Raw genomic sequence first — 22,598 nt, 5'->3', positions numbered from 1 at the left:
ACCTATTTCATACTGGATATCTCATGAAGATCTTATTTTATGGCAGTTGTTATCTGGCAAAAAAAAACCAGAGGCTAAAATGAATTTGAGCGAATGGTGCCCTGAGATAGTAATGGTCTTAAGAACTCAAATCATAAATTCAAGCCTTTTCTTTGCCTGCATGTAGTCCGCATAGAAAAGCGATGATTGCTAGGAATGGTTCAAGCATCCAAACAATTAGATTAGCAAATTAAATTGTTTCAGATTATAATCATCTTTTGTTACTATTTATTAGATTTCATGTACTGTAATGGGTGATGTGTGATAAAAGAAAGATGTTAATCAGGCTCAGTGTTGGCATAAATTGAAAAGTGATTGAGAGAAAAGCTTTAGAAAAGGGTTTCCATAATGCATTAAATGCACAGCTACATAACATAACTGAAAATGTGATGCCTGCCAACCAAAACTGTGTTATGTAATGCCCTAAGGTGGACAAACTGAAAAGTAAAATAGGTGGGCTTTAAAAGTCTATAAGCCTCTTAAGAAAGTTTTTATATTGCAACCATTATATAGCAATGTATCAACAGCTCAAACCATTTGCACAGAATTAGGTGTAGTGAATGGTAATTGAAAAATAGAAGGAATTGTAATTAGGAAAAAGCACCTTTAATTGAGTTATTATGTAGTTATCTGAAACCCAGGAAAATGAGTCATGCTTCTCTAGAACACTGCTGATGAAAAGTTAATTTGGAAACCTGAACAAAATAGATTTCCATATTAGTTATGGGAATATTGCAATGAAGCAAACTGCATCAGCATCTGCACTACGATAACAGAGACATTCATAATCCTAAACTAACTTTCTGACTTTCTCATGCTCTATAAAGTCTTGCAATAGGTTATGCATCAAGGCTGTCCATTTCTGTAGCATTAATCAGTCATTTACCAAGAAAAGAGAATGTTTTCACTGTACAGAAAGGTCCAACTGGAACACTTGCAAAGGTTTATCCTGCTCATTCTGCTTAGCAGCTCTGCATACAATAAGACATGACCCTTGTCCCCACTGACTGTGGTAGGGCTCAAGTAGTATATACAGCATACATTTACATTACTAAGATACTGAACAGTACCATCCTGTATAAAAACATTTTTTTTTGCTGGCATTATTCATGCTGAATTCTCAGTTGTAAACAGTAATCTCTTCCCATAATTTGGTAACTCTCTGTCATGTCACTGAGTTGACCGAATGTGAATGCAAACCAGTTTAAGCGGTTAAAAATAAATTTTTGCTTTAACAAGTCTTTGATTTCATCTCCAGCCTTTGAAAACTATCATGTGGAAATCACACTTTCAGCATTATTCAACGCAGATAGAAAAAAAAAAAAAAAGCTCAAAAAGAGGCAGTGAACACTAAATTTGCCTGCTCTCGCAAAAATTATTTCAGTACCCCAGCCTTTTTCTCAAGGAATGTGGTACTCATATCTCTAGTTTAGTGATATTTACTTGATATCAAGTATGATTTATCCACTCATTCCCTGTTGGTATGGGTAACAATAAAAACTTTGCCAGTGGATGGTGTCCTACTGGATCACATTTCTTCAATGAGATATATCCACAGCATTTACTGTGGAACAAGTAGACACAATAGTGCAAAATTTCTTAAAAGTCACAGTCAAGTATATTTTTGTCTATTGTCCTGGTGCTTTTCTCTTCTTTACGTCTGCCTTTAAGTGGCCAGGGTTCTTTCCACTGCTGTCGGCAGGATTAAAGGGCAATGGCAATCCATATCCATTGTAAGCATCGAGGAATACACACTGGAAGAAGCGGACAGGAGCTGAGGAAGCAGCAGAAAATACAAATTAGTCAACGCTGTTTTCAAAGTTTAACTGGAGGATAAGCACAAGAGAGGGGTCAGTTACCCCCACAAAAAGTTTCTTGTCTAGCCCACTGTTGCTTATTTGGTCAGTTGTGCAGTACACATACACACAGAGGTGAATTTTAAAAGCCCGGTGCACGTCAAAATTGGGAGATGCATGTAGGGGTTACGCGTACCCACCCTATTTTAAAAGACGTCTACATGTATGCACATCTCCCGATATGCAAATTTGTCACTCTGATTCAAAAAAGGGCAAGGTGTGGGCATCATTTGGGCAAGACATTGGCATTCCAGGGTGAGGCCAAGAGATGTACATGCAAATATTTACACACCTGGGCATGTGCCAAGTCCAGTGCTGCGTATCTTTACTTCTGCTATGGAGGAGGTGTAAGTTAAAAAAAAAAACCAAAAGCCATCCCTGAGAGGTTAAAAGGTAACTGGGGGGAAAACCGGCTATTAAACCATGGTGGTTTGGAGGACCTAGCTCTACACTGGGCGTAATGGTTTGATGAGCTGGTGAAGCTGATCGTTTCGTGGCTGTGTGCCAGTTATAAAATTCCCCCCGCTTCCACGGCTGTGCATACCCATTTGCAAAATAGGGCACACACATATGTGCACCCAGGCTATTTTAGAACATATGCATGTATGTGCGTGTATGTTATAAACTAGCCTTGTCCCTGGTCGCATGCCAATGCACATGTATCAATGTGTGCCTGTGCGTCCCTTTGAAAGTTACCATCAAATCTAGAGTTGCAAAGTCTTTGTAAACACATTCCTTATAGCTCATTTTAAAAGAAACTGCCTTAGTTAAATAGCATTTATTTTTCCTGCAGGCACACATTTGCTGTAAAATAACGCATATAAAGGTGAATTTGAAAAGTCCAGCACACTCATCAATAGGGGCATGCGTACACAAGTCGGTCTGGCGTGCGCCGACCAAATTTTAAATGCCGCTCAGATATGCACGCATGTTCTGCTGCACGTACATCTCAAAAGTTTTCAAAAAGGGGAGGGTAATGGGCATGGGCATGGTCTGGGTGAGGCATGGGCATTTCTGGACATGTCCAAGAGATGTGCATGTAAAAGCTTACATGCCTGGGCACATACCCAGGTCCATGGCACGTAACTTTACTTCTGCTATGGAGGAGGTGTAAGTTAAAAAAAAAACCTGACAATAACTGAGGTGATTAATGTGTTTGGGGTAACTGGGGGAGGGGGGGAGTGAAGTCTATTAAACTAGAGAAGTTTGGGGCTTCTAGCTGCTAACTGTGTGAACTGGTGGACGAACTGGTGAAAGTGGTAATGGCGAGAGCGCACACCCTTTTTAAAATCCCCTGACTTACCCAGTAGAAGTAGGATTTCCTTGCTCATGCGTGTGCCCCCTTAAAATTGGGCACATGTGCATGCGGACAGGGTATTTTATAACATGCATGCATATATGCGCGTACGTTTTAAAATGACTGCATCTCTGGGCACACACTGACACACGCGCACCAAAGAGTGCCCATGGGCCGGTTTGAACGTTAACATCATTGGGTCGAATGTTTAAAAAGTTACACAGATAAAATAGCATTGCATGTATTCGCACATAAGCGTACATATGCGAACGTGTTGCAGGGTAGAGATACGTGTATTATATGAAAAGTGCATATATCAAACACACAGGTTATAAAAATACTCTGCTAGAACTATGTGTGGCCATATATGCCACCTCACATAGTTGTATGTAAGTTATCATTTTAGGTTTTAAAATGAAATCTATGTCCATTTTCCCCTACTCTGCCCCTATTCCTGTCTCCTGGAACGCCTTCCCTCAATCCCTCTGAAAGTACAGAAGCAGAGAAGGGACAATTTTCAGCTCAATCACTTTAGCCGGGCACCTGGCTTTGAAAATTATTCTCCTAATGGCCATTCTTGCACTTATTATTTATTTAATGTTTTTGGTGGGTACTTTTCAGTCATTTCTGCAGTGAACCAGTGCTTTTCCCACAGAAATGGGCTTTTAGAAAACTGGCCACCCTATAATGCTACTACAAGCGTTACTTTACCTTCAGACAGAGGAGGCATTCCTAGAAGTGGGGTTGAAGAGAGGGTTTTCATTTATGCTCATGCTTTTCAATTTTCAAAAGTATGTGCATAATTTTTCTCGGAAAAATTACTCGGAGCAATTAGCAGGTGTAAGTGTTTGTGGGCAATCTTCCTGGGATAATTTACAAACTGAAAGAATGTGGCGGACCTTGCACCAGTGCAGGCAATTCTAAAATTAGTTACTCTTTTAAAGGGCAAGTTTTAAACTGCCCACAGAAGTGTAAAGCCCATGCATATTTTTTTTTACCAATGTACTTTGCAATAGTTTTCAAAGGAGAAAATGCTCCATTTCAAAATTATCTAAGACAAAATAGCAGCAGAAATTTCCACCTGACTTTTGTGTGGGGATACAAACAATTTTGTGTAGGGATACAAACAATACAAAAAATTACAATTATATAGTAAATTTCATATCATTGTAAATAATTGCTCTTTTTGTTAAAATTCCTAATCGCCTATTTTCTTCTTCGGCTCCCAGTTGTGTACATCCCTGTTTTATTGTAACTGTAACATTTCCAGCTTCGCACTTGTCAAACTTTTATTGTATTTGCTCATTTTATTCACCCCTTGTTTAATGTAAACCGGAATGATGTGATGCCTATCGTGAATGTCAGTATAAAAAAACACTAAATAAATAAAATAAATAAAATAATTCATACAAAGCATGCTTTATACAATCATGAGTGGTTAAGAACATAAGAACATGCCATACTGGGTCAGACCAAGGGTCCATCAAGCCCAGCATCCTGTTTCCAACAGTGGCCAATCCAGGCTATAAGAACCTGGCAAGTACCCAAAAACTAAGTATATTCCATGTTACTGTTGCTAGTAATGGATATTGGTCCCATTCAAACACATACAAACACACTGGTCCCATACAAACACATGCAATATAAGAATAACATAAACAATAATTACAAACATAATAAAAAGTAATAAAACCATAGAAAACAAATATGTAAAATCAGCCTCAGAAAATTATATTGAATCCCATACCATATAAAATAGGTAATAAACAAGCATAGCATAATAAACAGTATTAAAACCATAGAAAACATACAATATTAAAAACCAGCCTCAGAACATATTAAACCCTATACCATATAAAATATGTAAAAAACAAGCATATAATATTCAAAAACTAATACATAAAACACCCATGCTAAGCTAAAGCTACTCCTATTATAGCTTCCAACAAGCTAGCATGCAAAACCTAAAAAAACAGCCAAATAAAATAATAACCAAAACATTTGCAGTTTTACAATTAAGAGCCCCTAAACCATATCCCCAGCTGATCCCCTATCAGTAACAAAGAGCTGTATTAACATTTTCTGAAAACAAAACAGACTTCACCTGTTTTCTAAATAAAAAGTAATTGTCTGTTAAATGAATGTCCACAGATAATCTGTTCCATTGGAGCTAAGGAGTCAATTTTCAAAAGTAGATACCTCCATACAATGCTGGTTTACACGCATATATAGGTCTTTTGAAAATTATCTCAGGGCTGTCAGTGTAAAAGTATATGCGGAAGCAATTTCATGCAAATTTGTACACGTATTTGAAAGACAGGAAATCCATTTACATGTACTTTCTAAAATTGAAAGTATGCACGTAAATGTCCGCATGAACAGTGACATCCACTCCCTTGCAGCATAAATGTACTAAGTGTGCAGGGGCTAACACATATCCGCTTTGAAAATTATGACTGAAGTCCGCATGTATTTTGTATTTTGTACATGCAGACTTGAGCCCTAAGCACTATGTTATAAAACTGGGCTCAAAAAGCCTATTGCTAAAATAGGGCATCTTGTGATGATGTAAATGCTCTAGGTGGACAGTACCATTTTAGGCATGTCCGTAAATAAACTTCCCAATTATATCATAGGGCTTTGAAAACCAGAGAAAGTATCTTAAACTGGATACAAAATTTCACAGGTAACCAGTGAAGGCCTACAGGAACAGAGGTCATTCTGTCTCTAAATTTCCAGCCCATAATGATGTGTGCTGCAGAATTTTATACCATTTACAGAAAGAAAAGATGTTTCTGAAACTTGAAGGCTTTTTGTTGTGTCACGGTTTCTTTTAAGTTTATTTTCCTAGCTTTACTACAAGTTTGGTCCAAACACAGTATACCAATTAATATGAAAAGTAAATTACAAACACAAAGATACAAAGGTAGAATATTTGAAAGATAAACTCAGTCCATCAAATCCAATCTCTTCTTATTTTCCAAACATTAACAAATTGTGCAAGTTTGTCAAATATTTTTTTACCAAAAGTAAAATAATTGTTCATAAGCCTAAAATGAGGAGAATATCAGTAAATGTCTGACCTGTTAAATGCACCTTTAAATCATTTGAGTACTCAGTACATAAGAACATAATACCATTCCTTGCTGAAAATTCACCTGTTTTAAGAATAGACACACAATAGCTGTAGCATGAGTGTAAGCCCATGCTACATCAATAGAATGCAGTCTCTCATAGGGATGTGCAGGGAAAAAGAAATTCATTTTCATTTTTGAGAGGTTTTTTTTCCCCACAAATTTTGGTTCATGGATTGCTTGTTTTGTTTCCTTTGTGTGAAAAAAACAAATCAAACAAACAAACAAACAAACAAAAAATCCTACAAAATAGCCAAAAAGTGAAAACGAGGCCTCCCTCTCACTCTCCCAGATAAAGGCCAGGTCCAGGATCCCCCCAGTCCCCACTTATCCGGTCCAGTGGGAATCCACCGGCTTAGGCCAAAGCCTCGGACTTGCATAGGCCGAGGCCATGGTAGGTTGAAGCAGCCTTAGCCTACTCAAGGCCAACATCTAGGCCTAGGCCAGAACCCATACACAGGCCCAACCCAGAGGCTGGGTTCTGACATTGGAACCTTGGCCTGGACCCAGGCCTGATGCTGCGGCCTGACCTGGAGGCCGGGTCCCAACCCCGGGATCTCAGACCAGACCCAGGCCCGATGCTGTGACCTGACCTAGAGGCTGGGTCCTGACACCTGGGCCTCATGCCCGATGTTGCAACCTAACCTGGTGGCCAGGTCCCAATGCGGGGCCTCAGGCCAGACCCAGGCCCAATGCCATGACCCAATCCAGAGGCCAGGTACTGATGCCTGGGCCTTGGCCTAGACTGGAGCCCAAGCCCAGGCCAAATGCTGTAACTTGACCTGAAGGCCAGGTCCTGCTGCCAAGTCCTCCGCTTGGACCTAGGCCTGATGCTGCAAACCAACCCACAGGCCAGGTACTGATGCTGGGGCCTCAACAAAAAATGATGGTATCCAGGTCCGAAGCCAAGTCCTGACCTGGAGGCCAGGTCCCAAAACTGGGGCCTCAGCCAGTAGGCCAGGCCTCGAAGTCCAGGACTGGGAGCTCCTCTTCTTTGGTCCTCTTCTTTCTTCAGCATTTGAAAGCCAAATGATGCCACTGGGGGTCACACCAGAGTAAATAAACCAGCACATCCACCCCAGTGAATGGCACCAGTTTGATGTACGTCATTCGTGGATGGCGTCACTTGGCTTTCAAGCACCATAGAAAGAAGAGGACCAAAGAAGAGGCGTTCCCAGGCCTGGGCTCCAAGGCCTGGGCCTGATGCTGGGTGAGGCCCAGGTGTCAGGACCAAGCCTCCTGGCTGAGGCCCTGGCGTTGGGCCTGGTTCTAGTCTGAGGTCCAGGCATCAAGACCCGGCCTTCGGGTCAGGGCATGGCTTTGAGCTTGGACTCAGACTCCGGCCTAGGCTGAGGCCCAGACATCATGACCGGCCTCTGGGTCAGGTCGTGGCATCAGGCTTGGGTCCGGGCTGAGCCCCAGCATCGGGACCTTGTCTTTGGGTTGGGTCATAGCGTTGGGACTGGGTCCGGGCCCTGGCCAAGATAAAGGCCCTGGCTTTGGGATCTGGTCTTCGTTGGATACCTGACAGATCAGGCCTTGGCCCATGCCTCCGCCATGACCCCGGTGTCGTGCTTCGGTCTAGGTCACTGCCCCTGCTTTGGGCATATTCCTATGCCATAGGCAAGGCCCTGGCTTCGGGGTTTGGGCCATTCTGAATGAAATGAATTAGCCTTATTCGCTGCATTTTGCACTTTCATTTTAAAAGAATGCACATCCCTACTCTCTCATCCAAATTATGCAAAAGGCATTAAGGAGCAGACTAGCTTTTATCTCCTTGTTGACTGAAGTATGCTAAGTTTACCACCACCAAATGGTACCATTTTATGTTGGATGGATTCTATTGTGTATTTAAAATGTATCTTGTTTTCAGCTTGTTGAAAAAATGAGTTAAACATATGGATAAATAAATAAACAAGTAATGTAATCATAGGAATTGGTGTCAGTAGACTTAAAGGTGAATGTTAAAAGTCCAATGCACGCATCAATCAGGGGATGCGTGAATAAGTTGGGCTCACACGCGCCTAGTGGATTTTAAAAGCCACCAAGATACATGCATATCTCCCACAGCGTGCACATCTCAAAAGTTTTCAAACAGGGCAGGGCACAGAAGTGGTCTGGATGGGGCATGGGCATTTCAGGGCGAGAACAGGAGATGTGTGAGCATTGAAGTCAACTGCTACATAATTTTACTTCTGCTATGGTTGCTGTGTAATTTAAAATTTAAAGAAAACGAGGCAGATCTGCAGGGTTTTAAGGATTGGGGCTAACTGGGGGGACTGAAGGCATTTAAACAAGGGGGGGGGGGGGGTTGGAAGACCTATCTCAACTGGGTGAACTGGGAATGAACTGGTAAAACTGGAAATGGCATCAGCACGCACCCCTTTTAAAATCCTCCGATTTACATGGTATAAGCGAGATTTGTGTGCACATGCGCATGCCCATTTAAAATATTGCACACATAAGCGCACAACCAGGCTATTTTATAATATGCATGCATATGTTATAAAATTCTGCATACCTGGACACGGACCAATGTATGTGCACAAATGTGTCCCAGAGCACTAACATTTAACAATGGTGGGGGAGAGCTGGGGATTGTTGCGCTTCCCAGCCGCGTCCGCTCCACAGCCGGTCCTGCTCACCTCTCTCGTCCATCTACTAGTTCCGGGCTCACTTCCTCTACTTCCGCAGAGAGTTCGCAGCATCCCTGGCTCCCCCACTCACCATCTCCAATGTCGGCCTCACAGCGGAGCTCCTGTAGGGGCTCCGCGTCTTCCTGCTCCTTGGCCTCACCCGTAGGCACGTGGGCGGCCGATGTCACCCATTTAAAGTATTGAGTATTGGCAACTGCTAGCCTTTGCCCTCACTATGTCACAGGGGCCGATCGTCGGCCCCTGTGACATAGTGAGGGCAAAGGTAGCGCCGGCGCCATTTTGAATACTGGCAATATGGCCCGAGAGCAGGAGGTCATTCCGGACCCCCGCTGGACTTTTGGCAAGTCTTGTGGGGGTCAGGAGGCCCCCCCAAGCTGGCCAAAAGTCCCTGGGTGTCCAGCGGGGGTCCGGGAGTGATCTCCTGCACTCGTGCCGTCGGGTGCCAGGAATCAAAATGGCGCCGATAGCCTTGCCCTTACTATGTCACAGGGGCTACTGGTGCCATTGGTCAGCCCCTGTCACATGGTAGGAGCACAAGATGGCACTGATGGCCATGTGAAAGGGCTGACCAATAGCACCGGTAGCCCCTGTGACATGGTAGGTCAAAGGCTATTGGCGCCATTTTGAAACTGGTTCGAGGGTGTGAGAGTACAGGGGATGGGTCCCGGACCCCCCGGGAGTTTTGGTAAGTCTTGGGGGAGTTCAGGAGGGTGGGGGGATGTAGTAAATTTAATTTTAGCTGGGTACCGAATAGGATTAGATGTAAAACCGTATCGGGGCGCCATACAGACATATGCAACATATTTGCCCCCCGATGAATACGTATCCCGAATGCAACGTATGGCGTCCCTCTGCACATCCCTAGTGGATTGGAATAACTGGGCAGACTAGATGGATCAGTAAGTTAGTTTTTGCCATCATCTTCTATGGTATTATAATTCTCAGTCTTTAGTAAATTTAGGGACTGCAGGTCTTTTCATGATTAGTTTCTTTGCTAGCAGTCATTTTTTGTGGTAATGAATGGTCTTATTTGGATCATTTGATCACTTGTGATGCCACAAAATATAAGTATATTTTGCGCAATTAACACTGGACATGACAATTATTTCTTAGAATAAATATTTGAAAGGCACATCAATTTGATTTGCAACGTTTACTGATTTTTGTCTCGTTCCTCAGAGAACAGATTTCATAGACATCAACTGTCCAGTAAGTCTCTAGTGCCCCCTTGTGATGCCAAGTTTTTTAAAAATACATATTGCCTCATCTAAGAGTATCTCAATAAACAAAGATGTCTTAGGTATGCAGTCATCAGATGTCTTAAAAGTTAATGAAGACTTGTCTTTTTTCAGTCAATCAATCAATCAATCAGTCGTTTATTTATTTATTACATGGTCTTACAGGATATCAATGCATGTCACAGTGCAGCAGAAAAGGGACTGCACCAATAGCAACAACAATTAAACTCGGAATAACACCATAGATACAATGCTAATTATCAACTAGAGAGAGTGCAAAGAAGAGGAACAAGCCATTTTTAAAAGCATCATCAAAAGAACCATCAACTGAAGGCAAGCATAAGAGAAATGCAGGGAGAGAGAGGCTAACTATAGCAAGTGGTCAAATTAGAGAAGAGTGCAGACAATTAGACAATAGAGTGCAGGTGTACATCAAGAATGGAAGGGAGATCAGTCCTCCTTAGAAGCAGGGATTATCAGGTGAGGGCTTGGTAGTGTGCGTAAGGGGCGAGTCACGGTATACAAGAAGAATCATTTGGTCAGATAGGGTGAAGCCAGGCCATTGAGGGCTTTGAAGGCCAGGACCAGGATTTAAAAAAATGGAATGGCACGAGATCAACAACCAGTGCAGAGCTTTCAGAGGTGAAGTGACTGGTTCAAATTTACTGGCATTGAGCAAGGACCATGCTGCAGAATTCTGAATGAGTTGCAGATGGTGAATGAGTTTTTTGGGAAGGCCATTATACATGGAGTTTAAATAATATAGTTGGGAGAGAACAGTATTTATTCTTTTATTATACAAACTTAAACACTGGGAGGATAATTTTGAAACAACTGTGCACAGCAGCATCTATGCACATAAAAAAAAAATATATATATATATAAATATATAAATAAAGTACATAAAAGTTATAAATAAATAAATAGCTAAATATCACATATGTGCATATTATAAAATATGCATATCGTTTTCCCACAAAATATGCCCATATGTATGCCTCTGCATGAATACATGCAATACATTGAAAGGGAGTATTTCAATGCATTAAATGCACATATTTTTCCTACTTATATAGAAACATAGAAACATAGAAACATAGAAATGACGGCAGAAGAAGACCAAACGGCCCATCCAGTCTGCCCAGCAAGCCTCACACATATTTTCTCTCATACTTATCTGTTTCTCTTAGCTCTTGGTTCTACTTCCCTTCCATCCCCACCCTTAATGCAGAGAGCAGTGATGGAGCTGCATCCAAGTGAAATATCATCCAAGTGAAATATCTAGCTTGATTAGTTTGGGGTAGTAGCCGCCGCAATAAGCAAGCTGCACCCACGCTTATTTGTTTTACCCAGACTATGTTATTAGCCCTTATTGGTTGTTTTTCTTCTCCCCTGCCGTTGAAGCAGGGAGCTATGCTGGATATGCGTGACGTATAAGTCTTCTCCCATGCCGTTGAAGCAGAGAGCCATGCTGGATGTGCATCGAAAGTGAAGTATCAGGCCCATTTGGTTTGGGGTAGTAACCGCCGTAACAAGCCAGCTACTCCCCGCTTTGTGAGTGCGAACCCTCTTTTCTTCTCCCCTGCCGTTGAAGCAGAGAGCTCTGCTGGATGTGTGAAGTATCAGTTTTTCTTCTCCCCTGCCGTTGAATCAGAGAACTATGCTGTATATGCATTGAAAGTGAAGTATCAGGCTTATTTGATTTGGGGTAGTAACCGCCGTAACAAGCCAGCTACTCCCCTCTTTGTGAGTGTGAATCCTTTTTTCCACATTTCCTCTTGCTGTTGAAGCTTAGAGCGATGTTGGAGTCAAGCCTGTGTATGTTTATTTAATAAGGGTATTGACTCCAGGCAGTAGCCATCATTCTGGCGAGTCACCCACTTTTCATTGGCAGCCTCTTGACTTTATGGATCCACAGTGTTTATCCCACGCCCCTTTGAAGTCCTTCACAGTTCTGGTCTTCACCACATCCTCCGGAAGGGCATTCCAGGCATCCACCACCCTCTCCGTGAAGAAATACTTCCTGACATTGGTTCTGAATCTTCCTCCCTGGAGCTTCAAATCGTGACCCCTGGTTCTGCTGATTTTTTTCCTTAGGAAAAGGTTTGTCGTTGTCTTTTGATCATTAACACCTTTCAAGTATCTGAAAGTCTGTATCATATCACCTCTGCTCCTCCTTTCCTCCAGGGTGTACATATTTAGATTCTTCAATCTCTCCTCGTACGTCATCCGATGAAGATCCTCCACCTTCCTGGTCGCCCTTCTCTGTACCGCCTCCATCTTGTCTTTGTCTTTTTGAAGGTACGGTCTCCAGAACTGAACACAGTACTCCAGGTGAGGCCTCACCAAGGACCTGTACAAGGGAATAATCACTTCCCTTTTCTTACTCGATATTCCTCTCTCTATGCAGCCCAGCATTCTTCTGGCTTTAGCTATCGCCTTGTCGCATTGTTTCGCCGACTTCAGATCATTAGACACCATCACCCCAAGGTCCCTCTCCTGCTCCGTGCACATCAGCCTTTCCCCCCCCATCGAATACAGTTCATTTGGATTTCCACTCCCCATATGCATGACTTTGCACTTCTTGGCATTGAATCTCAGCTGCCATATCTTCGACCACTCTTCCAGTTTCCTTAGATCCCGTCTCATTCTCTCCACTCCTTCCGGCGTGTCCACTCTGTTGCAGATCTTAGTGTCATCCGCAAAAAGACAAACCTTACCTTCTATCCCGTCCGCAATGTCGCTCACAAGATATTGAACAGGACCGGTCCCAACACCGATCCTTGCGGTACACCACTTAAAACCGCTCTCTCTTCAGAGAAGGTTCCATTTACCATCACACATTGTCTTCTGTCCGTCAACCAATTTGCAATCCAGGTCACCACCTCGGCACTCACTCCCAAGCTTCTCGTTTTATTCACCAGTCTCCTGTGCGGAACCGTATCAAAAGCTTTGCTGAAATCCAAGTATATGATATTGAGCGCTCTTCCTCTATCCAATTCCTTGGTTACCCAGTCAAAAAAGTCAATCAGATTTGTCTGACAGGATCTTCCTCTGGTGAATCCATGCTGCCTCTGGTCCATCAATTCTCCGGACTGTAGATAGTTCACTATTCTCTCTTTCAACAGTGACTCCATTACTTTTCCCACCACTGAAGTGAGGCTAACCGGTCTGTAGTTACCAGCCTCCTCTCTGTTCCCACTCTTGTGAAGCGGGACCACCACCGCTCTTCTCCAATCACTCGGCACCACTCCCGTTTCTAGGGATCTATTGAACAGGTCGCACAGCGGTCCCGCCAGCACATCTCTGAGCTCCCTCAATATCCTTGGATGAATCCCATCAGGCCCCATGGCTTTGTCCACTTTCAGATTCTTTAGCTCTTCCCATACATTATCTACTGTAAATGGATTTTCCTCTGTTCCGCTTCCCTCCAGTTTCTTGTTGTGTAGAGATGGTCCTTCTCCAGGGTCTTATTTAGTGAACACAGAGCTGAAGTATTCGTTTAATATTTCTGCCATTTCTTCGTCTCCCTCCACACATTGATCATTTCCACCTTTCAATTTCACTATACCACTTTGGACCTTTCTCTTTTCGCTGATGTATCTGAAAAATGTTTTGTCACCATATTTTATCTCCTTGGCAATCCTCTCTTCTGCTTGACTTTTTGCCAACTTGATTAATTTCTTTGTCTCCCTCAGTTGATACAAATATTCTTCTTTGTGCTCCTTCCTTTGGGATCTTTTGTATTTCTTGTATGCAGTTCTTTTAGCTTTAATTTTGTCAGCCACCTCCTTTGAGAACCAGATAGGTTTCATTTTTCTTTTGCTTTTCTTTACATTTCTAACATATAGAGCAGTTGCCTTGGCGATTGCTCCTTTTAGATTGGTCCACTGTTGATCCACATCTCTCTCATTTTCCCATCCATTTAGTTCTTCCTCTAGGTACTTCCCCATTTCCTCAAAGTCTGTGTTTTTGAACTGTAAAACTCTGGTCTTTGTGCTCCTTTTCCATATTCTTTTAGTGATATTAAACCATACCGTTTGATGATCACTGGTGCTGAGGTGGGCGCCCACCTTGACATCAGAGACGATTTCTCCATTATTGAGCACTAAGTCGAGAATAGTTCCTTCTCTCGTGGGTTCCAATACCATTTGTTTGAACAAAGATACTTGCATGGCATCCAGTATTGCTCTACTGTTTTTAGATTCTGCAGATGGGATTTTCCAGTCTACATCTGGCATATTAAAGTCACCAATGATCACAACTTCCCCTTTCTTACCTATCTTATGGATGTCTTCAACCAGATCTCTGTCCAGCTCTTCCTTTTGGTTTGGAGGCCTGTAAACCACTCCAATATAAATGGATGCTCTATCATCTGTTTTTAGGTCTACCCATAGTGCTTCTTCCTTGCCCCAACTTCCTTGCAGCTCAGATGCTTGGATATTATTTCTGACATAAAGAGCCACACCTCCCCCTTTTCTATCCACTCTGTCCTTCCTTAACAAATTATAGCCTGGTATTGCCGTATCCCAATCATGAGATTCTGTGAACCATGTCTCTGTGATAGCAACGATGTCCAGTTCTGCCTCTGTCATTAGGGCCTGCAGATCTGGGATTTTATTTCCCAAACTATGAGCATTTGTAGTCATAGCTTTCCAGGTACTCTCTTTACAGTTATTGCTTTTCCTGTACTCCTTATGAGACTTTAGTTGAGATTTGTTATTCACTTTACTCGTTCCTTTTGCAGTTGTGCCATTGATGACAGAGTTATCCATTTCAATGTTTTTCTCTAGAATTTCTTCAGTTAATATAGGGAGGGCTTTATGTTCTTGTTGCATTTGATACTGTGTGTGTCTCCTTGTTACAGGTCTAATTCTACCAGAGCCCACTGTGATCCTGTTTTTTAATGATTTACTTGATGAACTGATTGAGTGGGGGGGTATACTTGTTGGCTTCCCATCTGTCAAGAATGGGTGACTGTGGGACACATGTGTTATCCTACCTGAGTCTACTGTATTTCTTTTTCTTGACTCCTGGTTATTCTTTGGTGTTGGGGAATTATTTTCTGAGTAATGCAATATGGGTGTAATTCTTTTAATTGAAGCTAATTGAGCTTTAACCTCAGTCAGCTCCGTTTTCAAAGAAGAGAGCTGTGCACAGATCGGGCAAGCTCCAAGTCTCCAGATGCTTTCCCTCAGAATAAAGGCTCTACAACAGTTGCATTGGATAGTTCTCATATTGGTTAAGTTTTGGATTGGTATGTCCTTAGCTGTTAACTTACTAATTGATCTTGTTGCTAATGCTAATTTAGACAGTCTATATTAGTAATCTAATCCCAGGGGTGGGTGGGTAGAGGGGTAGGGTGGGAGGGAAACAGTTGAACCTGGGACAAGCAGGACACTTTCTGGAACTTTATTAGTCCTTTAGCTATTAAAGGACCCCCTCAGCACTTCTGTGCCAATATTAACCAGATTATTAAAGAACAGCTGTACAATAATAGAAAAGCAGGTATACTGGATCTTAAAAATAACAGTTTGCAAGCAACAATTACAATTATTGTATAATAACAGACCTAGAGAAAGGTATATATTTTACATGTAAAAATAAAATTTGACTTGCATAAACCTGATTTACAGGTGTAAATAAAACATGGGTGCGTCATTAACATTACCAGTTTTACCAATTACTCCACCAGTTCACCCAGTCCGTCTACATGCCATTGAAACCCTCCTGCTTCTCTAGCTTGTGTTGCGTAGGAGGTGGACCCTTGGGTCGAGGTGGGGTTGACACTACCCGTAGGGCAGGCCCTACGGGTCCCCACCGTCAGCAGGCAGAGCTGGCTGATTGACAGAGACCGGCTGGAGCTTTGCCAATGCCAGTCCTCGTTCCCTGCAGATTGAGCCCTTGGGTATCGGGGCCGGCTGGACTTAGGTGGGCCTCCATCCGAGGTCTTCTTGGAAGCGATGAGGTAATCAGCCAGGGTCCAGCAGCGGTGGTAGAAACTAGAGAACAGATCTGGATGAGGCAGAGTCCTGGAGACCCGAGTGCCCAGGAGAACCGGAGGCAAGACAGGGGGCGCCCGAGTAAGAGCAGGCCGAAGCCTGAGAGGCCAAGTCTAGAATAGAAATGATGGGAGCATCTAGAGCAGGCTAAAGTCAGGGCAGGCGGCAGGCAAGGAGGAGTGGCAAAAACAGACACGGGTTAAACCAGGAGTCAGATGGAGAATGGTCAGGCAAGGCAAAGGTCAAACCAGGAATTGGGCAGGCGCATAATTAGACAAAGCAGGAGTCAAGCCGGGAATCAATCAGTAGCATGGTCAGACGAAGCAGGAGTCAAGCCAGGAATCAATTAGTAGTGTGGTCAGATGAAGCAGGAGTCAAGCTGGGTGTCAATCAGTAGTAAGACAAGCAGAGTAGACATGGAACACAGGAGCAGGAATGGATACCAGGATCAGGAACAGGAACACAGATGAATCAGGAACAGACCAGGAACCAGGAACACGAAGGAACGCAGGAACAAGCAACTAGCAAACAACAAGCATGAAGACCTGTTGCCAAGGCAAGGAAGTACTGGCTGGGTCTGACCTTATATACTGGGACCCAGTGACGTCATCATCCAGGGCCGTGGGGTGGTTTCCCGCCATGGCCCTTTTAAAGGTAGAGCTGATGCGTGCGCGCCTAAGGAGGGGCGCGGCATGAGATGACTGTGTCTCCCTGCGGACCACGCGGGGAGGCCCACCGTGGAGCTGAGACATCCTCAGAGGAGCTGGGAGCATGGGGAGCAGCCTGAACATGGAAGCGGCTACCCACGGCCGCAAGGGAAGCAGAACCAGGTGCTGGAGCAGGCAAATGGGGTTAAGTGGGCCCGGCCATGGGCCTGCCGCGGCTGGCACATGCAACAGCTTGAACTTCTCTCAGTTCACCCAGTCCATCCACCCAGGTAATAGTACTCAATAAACGTGTTTAATATCACTTACACAAGTCAATTAGCTAGTGTAAAATTGCACAAGTAAGTTGGCAAATCTATATGCATAACTTTTAAAAGAGTAACTTACATGCATGAATGTTAGCCCTGCCCAGGAATGCCCCTAAACTGCCCACTTTCTACGGTGCGTATTTGTGTATGTGAAAGCAAAAATCTGTTCATAGGTTTGATGTTTATAAAATAGCATGTATGCGAGTAGATGCTACATATGTTCGTATTTGCTAATTATTAAGGGGTAGATTTTCAGACGAGCGCGAACAGCCTACTTTTGTTTGCGCTCCAGGCGCAAACAAAAGTACGCTGGATTTTAGTAGATACGCGCGTAGTCGCGCGTATCGGCTAAAATCCTGGATCGGCGCGCGCAAGGCTATCGATTTCGTATAGCCTGCGCGCGCCGAGCCGCGCAGCCTACCCCCGTTCCCTCCTAGGCCGCTCCGAAATCGGAGCGGCCTAGAAGGGAACTTTCCTTTGCCCTCCCCTCACCTTCCCCTCCCTTCCCCTACCTAACCCACCCGCCCGGCCCTGTCTAAACCCCCATCCTACCTTTGTCGGGGGATTTACGCCTCCCAGAGGGAGGCGTAAATCCCCGCGCGCCAGCGGGCCTCCTGCGCGCCGGGCCGCGACCTGGGGGCGGGTACGGAGGGCGCGGCCACGCCCCCGGGCCGTAGCCACGCCCCCGTACCCGCCCCCAAAACGCTGCCGACACGCCCCCGCAACGCCGCGCGCTCCGGCCCCGCCCCCCGACACGCCTCCCGACACGCCCACTCCGAAAACCCCGGGACTTACGCGAGTCCCGGGGTTCTGCGCGCGCCGGTGAGCCTATGTAAAATAGGCTCACCGGCGCGCAGGGCCCTGCTCGCGTAAATCCGCCCGGTTTTGGGCGGATTTACGCGAGCAGGGCTCTGAAAATCCGCCCCTAAATGTGTAATTCTTTGAAAACTCCCCACAAAGATTCCAGTGCCAAATTGTATAAACATGATACTTCAGTCTCTTGGCAATACAGAGCAAGACAAGATGTTTCACAAATAGTTGACATCTCGTCTTTATATAATATGAGAAAAATATTTTCAATTTTCACAAATTTTTAGAAAAGCCTATAGCAAAAGTGGCTAACAAGATTGTGTGTGATCTTGTGTCTCAGCACCTTTCCCTCCACAAGCTGAGATGAAGAGTCAAGATGCAGCAAGGGCATTACCTCCTTAATTCATGATGATCAGGCGGGATTTATGCCGGGTCGTATGGCAGGGGATAATATTAGGAAGGTGCTTAACATTGTCCATTATGCAAGAAAGAATGCAATATCGTCAGTGTTATTTGGGGTCGATGCAGAAAAAGCATTCGACAGGGTGCACTGGCCCTTTCTTTTTCAAAGAATGAGAAAAGTGGGCCTGGGTGGCAGTTTTCTTCAGTGGGTGCAGGAATTGTATAGGGACCCAGCCACCTGTATAAAGGTGAATGGGGGTTACTCGGATAATTTCCAAGTCCAAAGGGGTACGAGGCAAGGGTGTCCACTGTCTCCATTATTATTCGCCCTTTGTTTGGAGCCTTTGGCAGAAAAAATCAGAACAGCGGGAGAAATTCAGGGTATTCGGATATGGGACAAGATTTATAAGATCTCCCTTTATGCCGATGATGTGCTTTTCACCTTGGCCAATCCGGAGCAATCCTTGCAAGAGCTAATACCAGAGCTTGAAAAATTTGGGAAGGTGTCCGGCTTCAAAGTCAATAAAGAGAAATCGGAACTACTTTCTATTTTCTTATTACAACCTCAGATTACTAACTAAAAACAGTCATTCCCCTTTCATTGGGCGAAACAGACAGTAAAGTATTTAGGGGTCCAGATAGGATCGGAATATAGGGATGTTTTCAGCCGTAATTATTTACCATTATTTAAACAACTTGAGAGAGACCTCCAATCTTGGGACAGATTATTGCTATCCTGGATGGGCAGGATTGCTACCATAAAAATGACCTTTTTGCCAAAATTGGCTTATTTTTTCCAGACTCTCCCATGTATAGTGCCAGCACAATATCTCAAGGGGTTGCAATCTAAAATTTTCTCCTTTATATGGAAGAGGAGACCTCCCAGGGTTTCCCATTCGGTGCTTTATCAAAGTAAAGCTGATGGAGGCTTAGGGGTCCCTAACCTTATTAAGTATTATGTGGCATCCCAACTGAAGGTGGTGATAGAATTCCATAATCATGCATACACTAAACAATGGGTACAATTGGAAAATGACATGGCCCAAGGCATGATGATTAGGAAGCTCTTCTGGACAGGGGGCCTGATATGCCTTGATAGCTACCACTATAAACATTTGGAATAAATGGAAGACATTGTTAGTGGGTGACCGTAGATTCCTATATTCCACTTCAATTAGAGGATGTAAGAATTTCCCGGCTGGGAAAGCAGGAAAGAGGTTTCAAGTATGGGAAGACAAGGGATTGCATACATTGGGACAGGTCTGACATGATCACGAGGTGTTATCTTTTGAGGGACTGAGAGATAGATATCACTTGTCTGACATGGATCAGTTTGCCTATCTCCAGTTAAAACATTTTCTTTCTTCTAAAGACATGAACAAAATGAAAACATTAGTTGAAGGCGACCGCGACAAAGCTTATCTATTAAAAGGAGCTATATCCAAACTTTATACTATTCTCAATAGGGCTTTATCACACACTGTGGGGCATATGAAAGCATGGGAGACAGACCTGGGAATTTCCCTGACGGAGGGAGAATGGGATGCATGTTTTCTGGTGGTGAGCTGTAGTTCTTTAGCTGCGCAAATGGTGGAACAAAGCTATAAGATGTTGTTCAGGTGGTACTTAACACCATATAAGTTACATAAAATGGGGCTTAAGAAGGACTCCTTATGCTGGAGGAAATGTGGGTTAATAGGTGATTTCTATCACATGTGGTGGACATGCCCTGTTATTAAACAGTTATGGGAGCAAGTAGAGACCTGGTTTCATGATTTGTTACATGTAGACAAGCAATGGACTGTGCGGGGGGGCCTTACTTCATGCCCCGGTGGATAAGGTGTCTTCCTTACAGCATCCCTTCGTCCATGCTGCAGCACATGCTGTCAGGGGGGAGATTGTGAAACACTGCAAAGAGGTTCAGGTGCCTTCTTTATCATTGGTGCTCCAGAGACTGAAATTGATTCACTATATGGAGTATCTCACTGCCTTGCGGAGGGAGGGACAATATGCAATGATTTAATAATATTTGACAAGCCTTTCAACAATGGATTTCCTCTACTGAATGTTAAGTGGATTCGTCTGAGATAGGGGGATGGGAGGAGGGGGAGTGGGGGACTATAATTCATATTCTTACTATTCAGAATGTACATTGGGCCAAAATGGGTGGCAGTAGATGGAAGGCGCTCATGCTTATAGCGCTTGTTACTTGTTAATTGTTCATGTGCTATCAACGGTTTTGTATATTGTGTCCAAATGAGGTATGGTATATGATGTATTTGTACTACAGACCACAGATTTGCAATGTGGTAACCTGTATTATATTTTCTTTGTTATCAATGTACAATAAACAGATAATTACAAAAAGAAAAATGAACAAAGCCTGAGGCACACTCGTTTGCTGTAAAGTCAAAATATGACATGATAGTTAAAATATGCTCAGTTTGCTTATCCCTGTTTGAATAATGCTGAGTGGTGCATCTATCTTCTGCTGGCCAGGGTTTATAAGGTTTATAAGGTTTGAATACTGTCCTGAATATCCAAGGAATTGTAGGTTTCTACCGCAACTTCATTTGCACTAAATCTTAGCAATTTCCAAGAACATGTTATGGAATTTTTGGTTAGGTTTTAACTGAAGTTTAAGAGGTATCATCATTAAATAAGGGGCTAGGAATATCAATGCTGGCTTTTGAAGAGTCTTAGACTAGTGGATCTCAGTTCTGGACCCTGATCCCTCACATGTCTTCTCATCAACCGGTCTGCTTTTCAGGTAAACACAATAAGTCCTGCAACAGAGAGGACATACCTGAAGGAGTAGTGAGAATGAAAAGTGATCTAAGAAAGCTGTAGGAGTGGTTGAAGGTTTGGCAGCTGGGATTCAGTGCCAAGAAGTGCAGAGACATGCATTTCAGTTGCAAAAATCCAAAAGGTGAAAGGATAAGGGGTGAAAGATTGATGTGTATAGACTGGGTCAGAGACCTTTGGGTGATAGTGTCTGATGATCTGAGGCAGCAAAGCAATGTGATAAGGCAGTGTCTAAGGCCAGAGGAATGTTGGGCTGCATAGAAAGAGGCATAACTAACAAAAACAAGGAAGTGATAATGTCCCTGTACGGTCCATGGTAAGGCCTCACCTGGAATACTATGTTCAGTTCTGGAGACCATAGCTCAAAAAGGATAGAGACAGGATGGAAGTGGTGTGGGGGAGATGAGACTGAAGGGCCTAGATATGTATATCCAGTAGGAGAAGAGGGACAGGTGAGATATGATTCAGACTTTTAAACATCTGAAGGACATTAATGATGTACAGGAATCAAGCCTTTTCAAGTGGAAAGAAAGCTATAGAACAAAGGGACAAAGGGAGTATAAGGCTCCATGAGTGTAGACTCGTGAACATCATGAAATATTTCTTCATGGAAAGGGTGGTGGATGCATGGAATGCCCTCCCAGATGAGGTAGCGAAGACAAAAATGACCATGGAATTCAAAAGGGCATGAAATAAACATAGAGGATCTATAATGGCTAAAGGATGGGAATGAAGAAAAAGGATAATCTGTGTTAACTGGGGCAAGCTGTATGATGTGGCAATTATTATCTTTAACAGAAGGCATAGAGGGTAATCTGCATGCAGCGGCAATTACTACCCTTAAAAGAAGGCACTGGGATAGCCTGCGCGGAAAGACAGGTACTACCCTAAAAAAAAGAAAAGAAAGTTTGCTGGATAGACTGAATGGACCATTAGCTTTTTTTCTTCCATCATTTAGGGGGTCATTTTCTATTGGTATCGCACATGATAGCTTGATAGGGGCAGAGACAGGGCAGAGTCGGGGCGGAGTCGGGACCGGAAGAGGAGGAGTCGGGGCAGCATCGGGGCGGATGCGGCAGTAACTTCGCTGGCGGTGGTAAGGTAAGACCCGTTATCGCTGCCAGTAGCGCGTCCAATAGCACCACCTTTCACGGTGGCGCTATTGGGTGCGAAAGCCAGCAGAGATAACACCGCGGTGGTGCGATCGCTGCCGGCGTTTGCAGACCCGCCCCCCCCGCTTCGCCCCCGCCCCCCGTTACTGCGGGATTCAATGAGCTCTGCACCATAAGAAAATCTAGGCCTTAGGATGCAACTATATGTTCCTATGGAATGAAGAACCACTGTCTTAGACAGATTAAGATATCCATTGTAATCCTGCCATATGC

General features: G+C 43.8%; 1 protein-coding gene across 1 annotated transcript in view; it reads right to left on the bottom strand.

Annotated features, from left to right (window-relative positions):
- Positions 1-623: 623 nt before the first annotated feature.
- Positions 624-22,598, bottom strand: part of LOC115088647 (neurofilament heavy polypeptide-like) — a 611,587-nt gene continuing 589,612 nt past the window's right edge. The window contains exon 80 of the mRNA XM_029596909.1: positions 624-1,813. Within this exon, the coding sequence (XP_029452769.1) occupies positions 1,668-1,813 (146 nt within the window). The 3' untranslated portion in view covers positions 624-1,667. The remainder of the gene's footprint in view (positions 1,814-22,598) is intronic.

This window comes from Rhinatrema bivittatum, chromosome 3 (assembly GCF_901001135.1).
Source record: "Rhinatrema bivittatum chromosome 3, aRhiBiv1.1, whole genome shotgun sequence".
NCBI lineage: Eukaryota > Metazoa > Chordata > Amphibia > Gymnophiona > Rhinatrematidae > Rhinatrema > Rhinatrema bivittatum.
The sequence above is the reverse complement of the archived record's forward strand: the minus strand, read 5'-3'. Positions and strand labels throughout refer to the sequence as shown.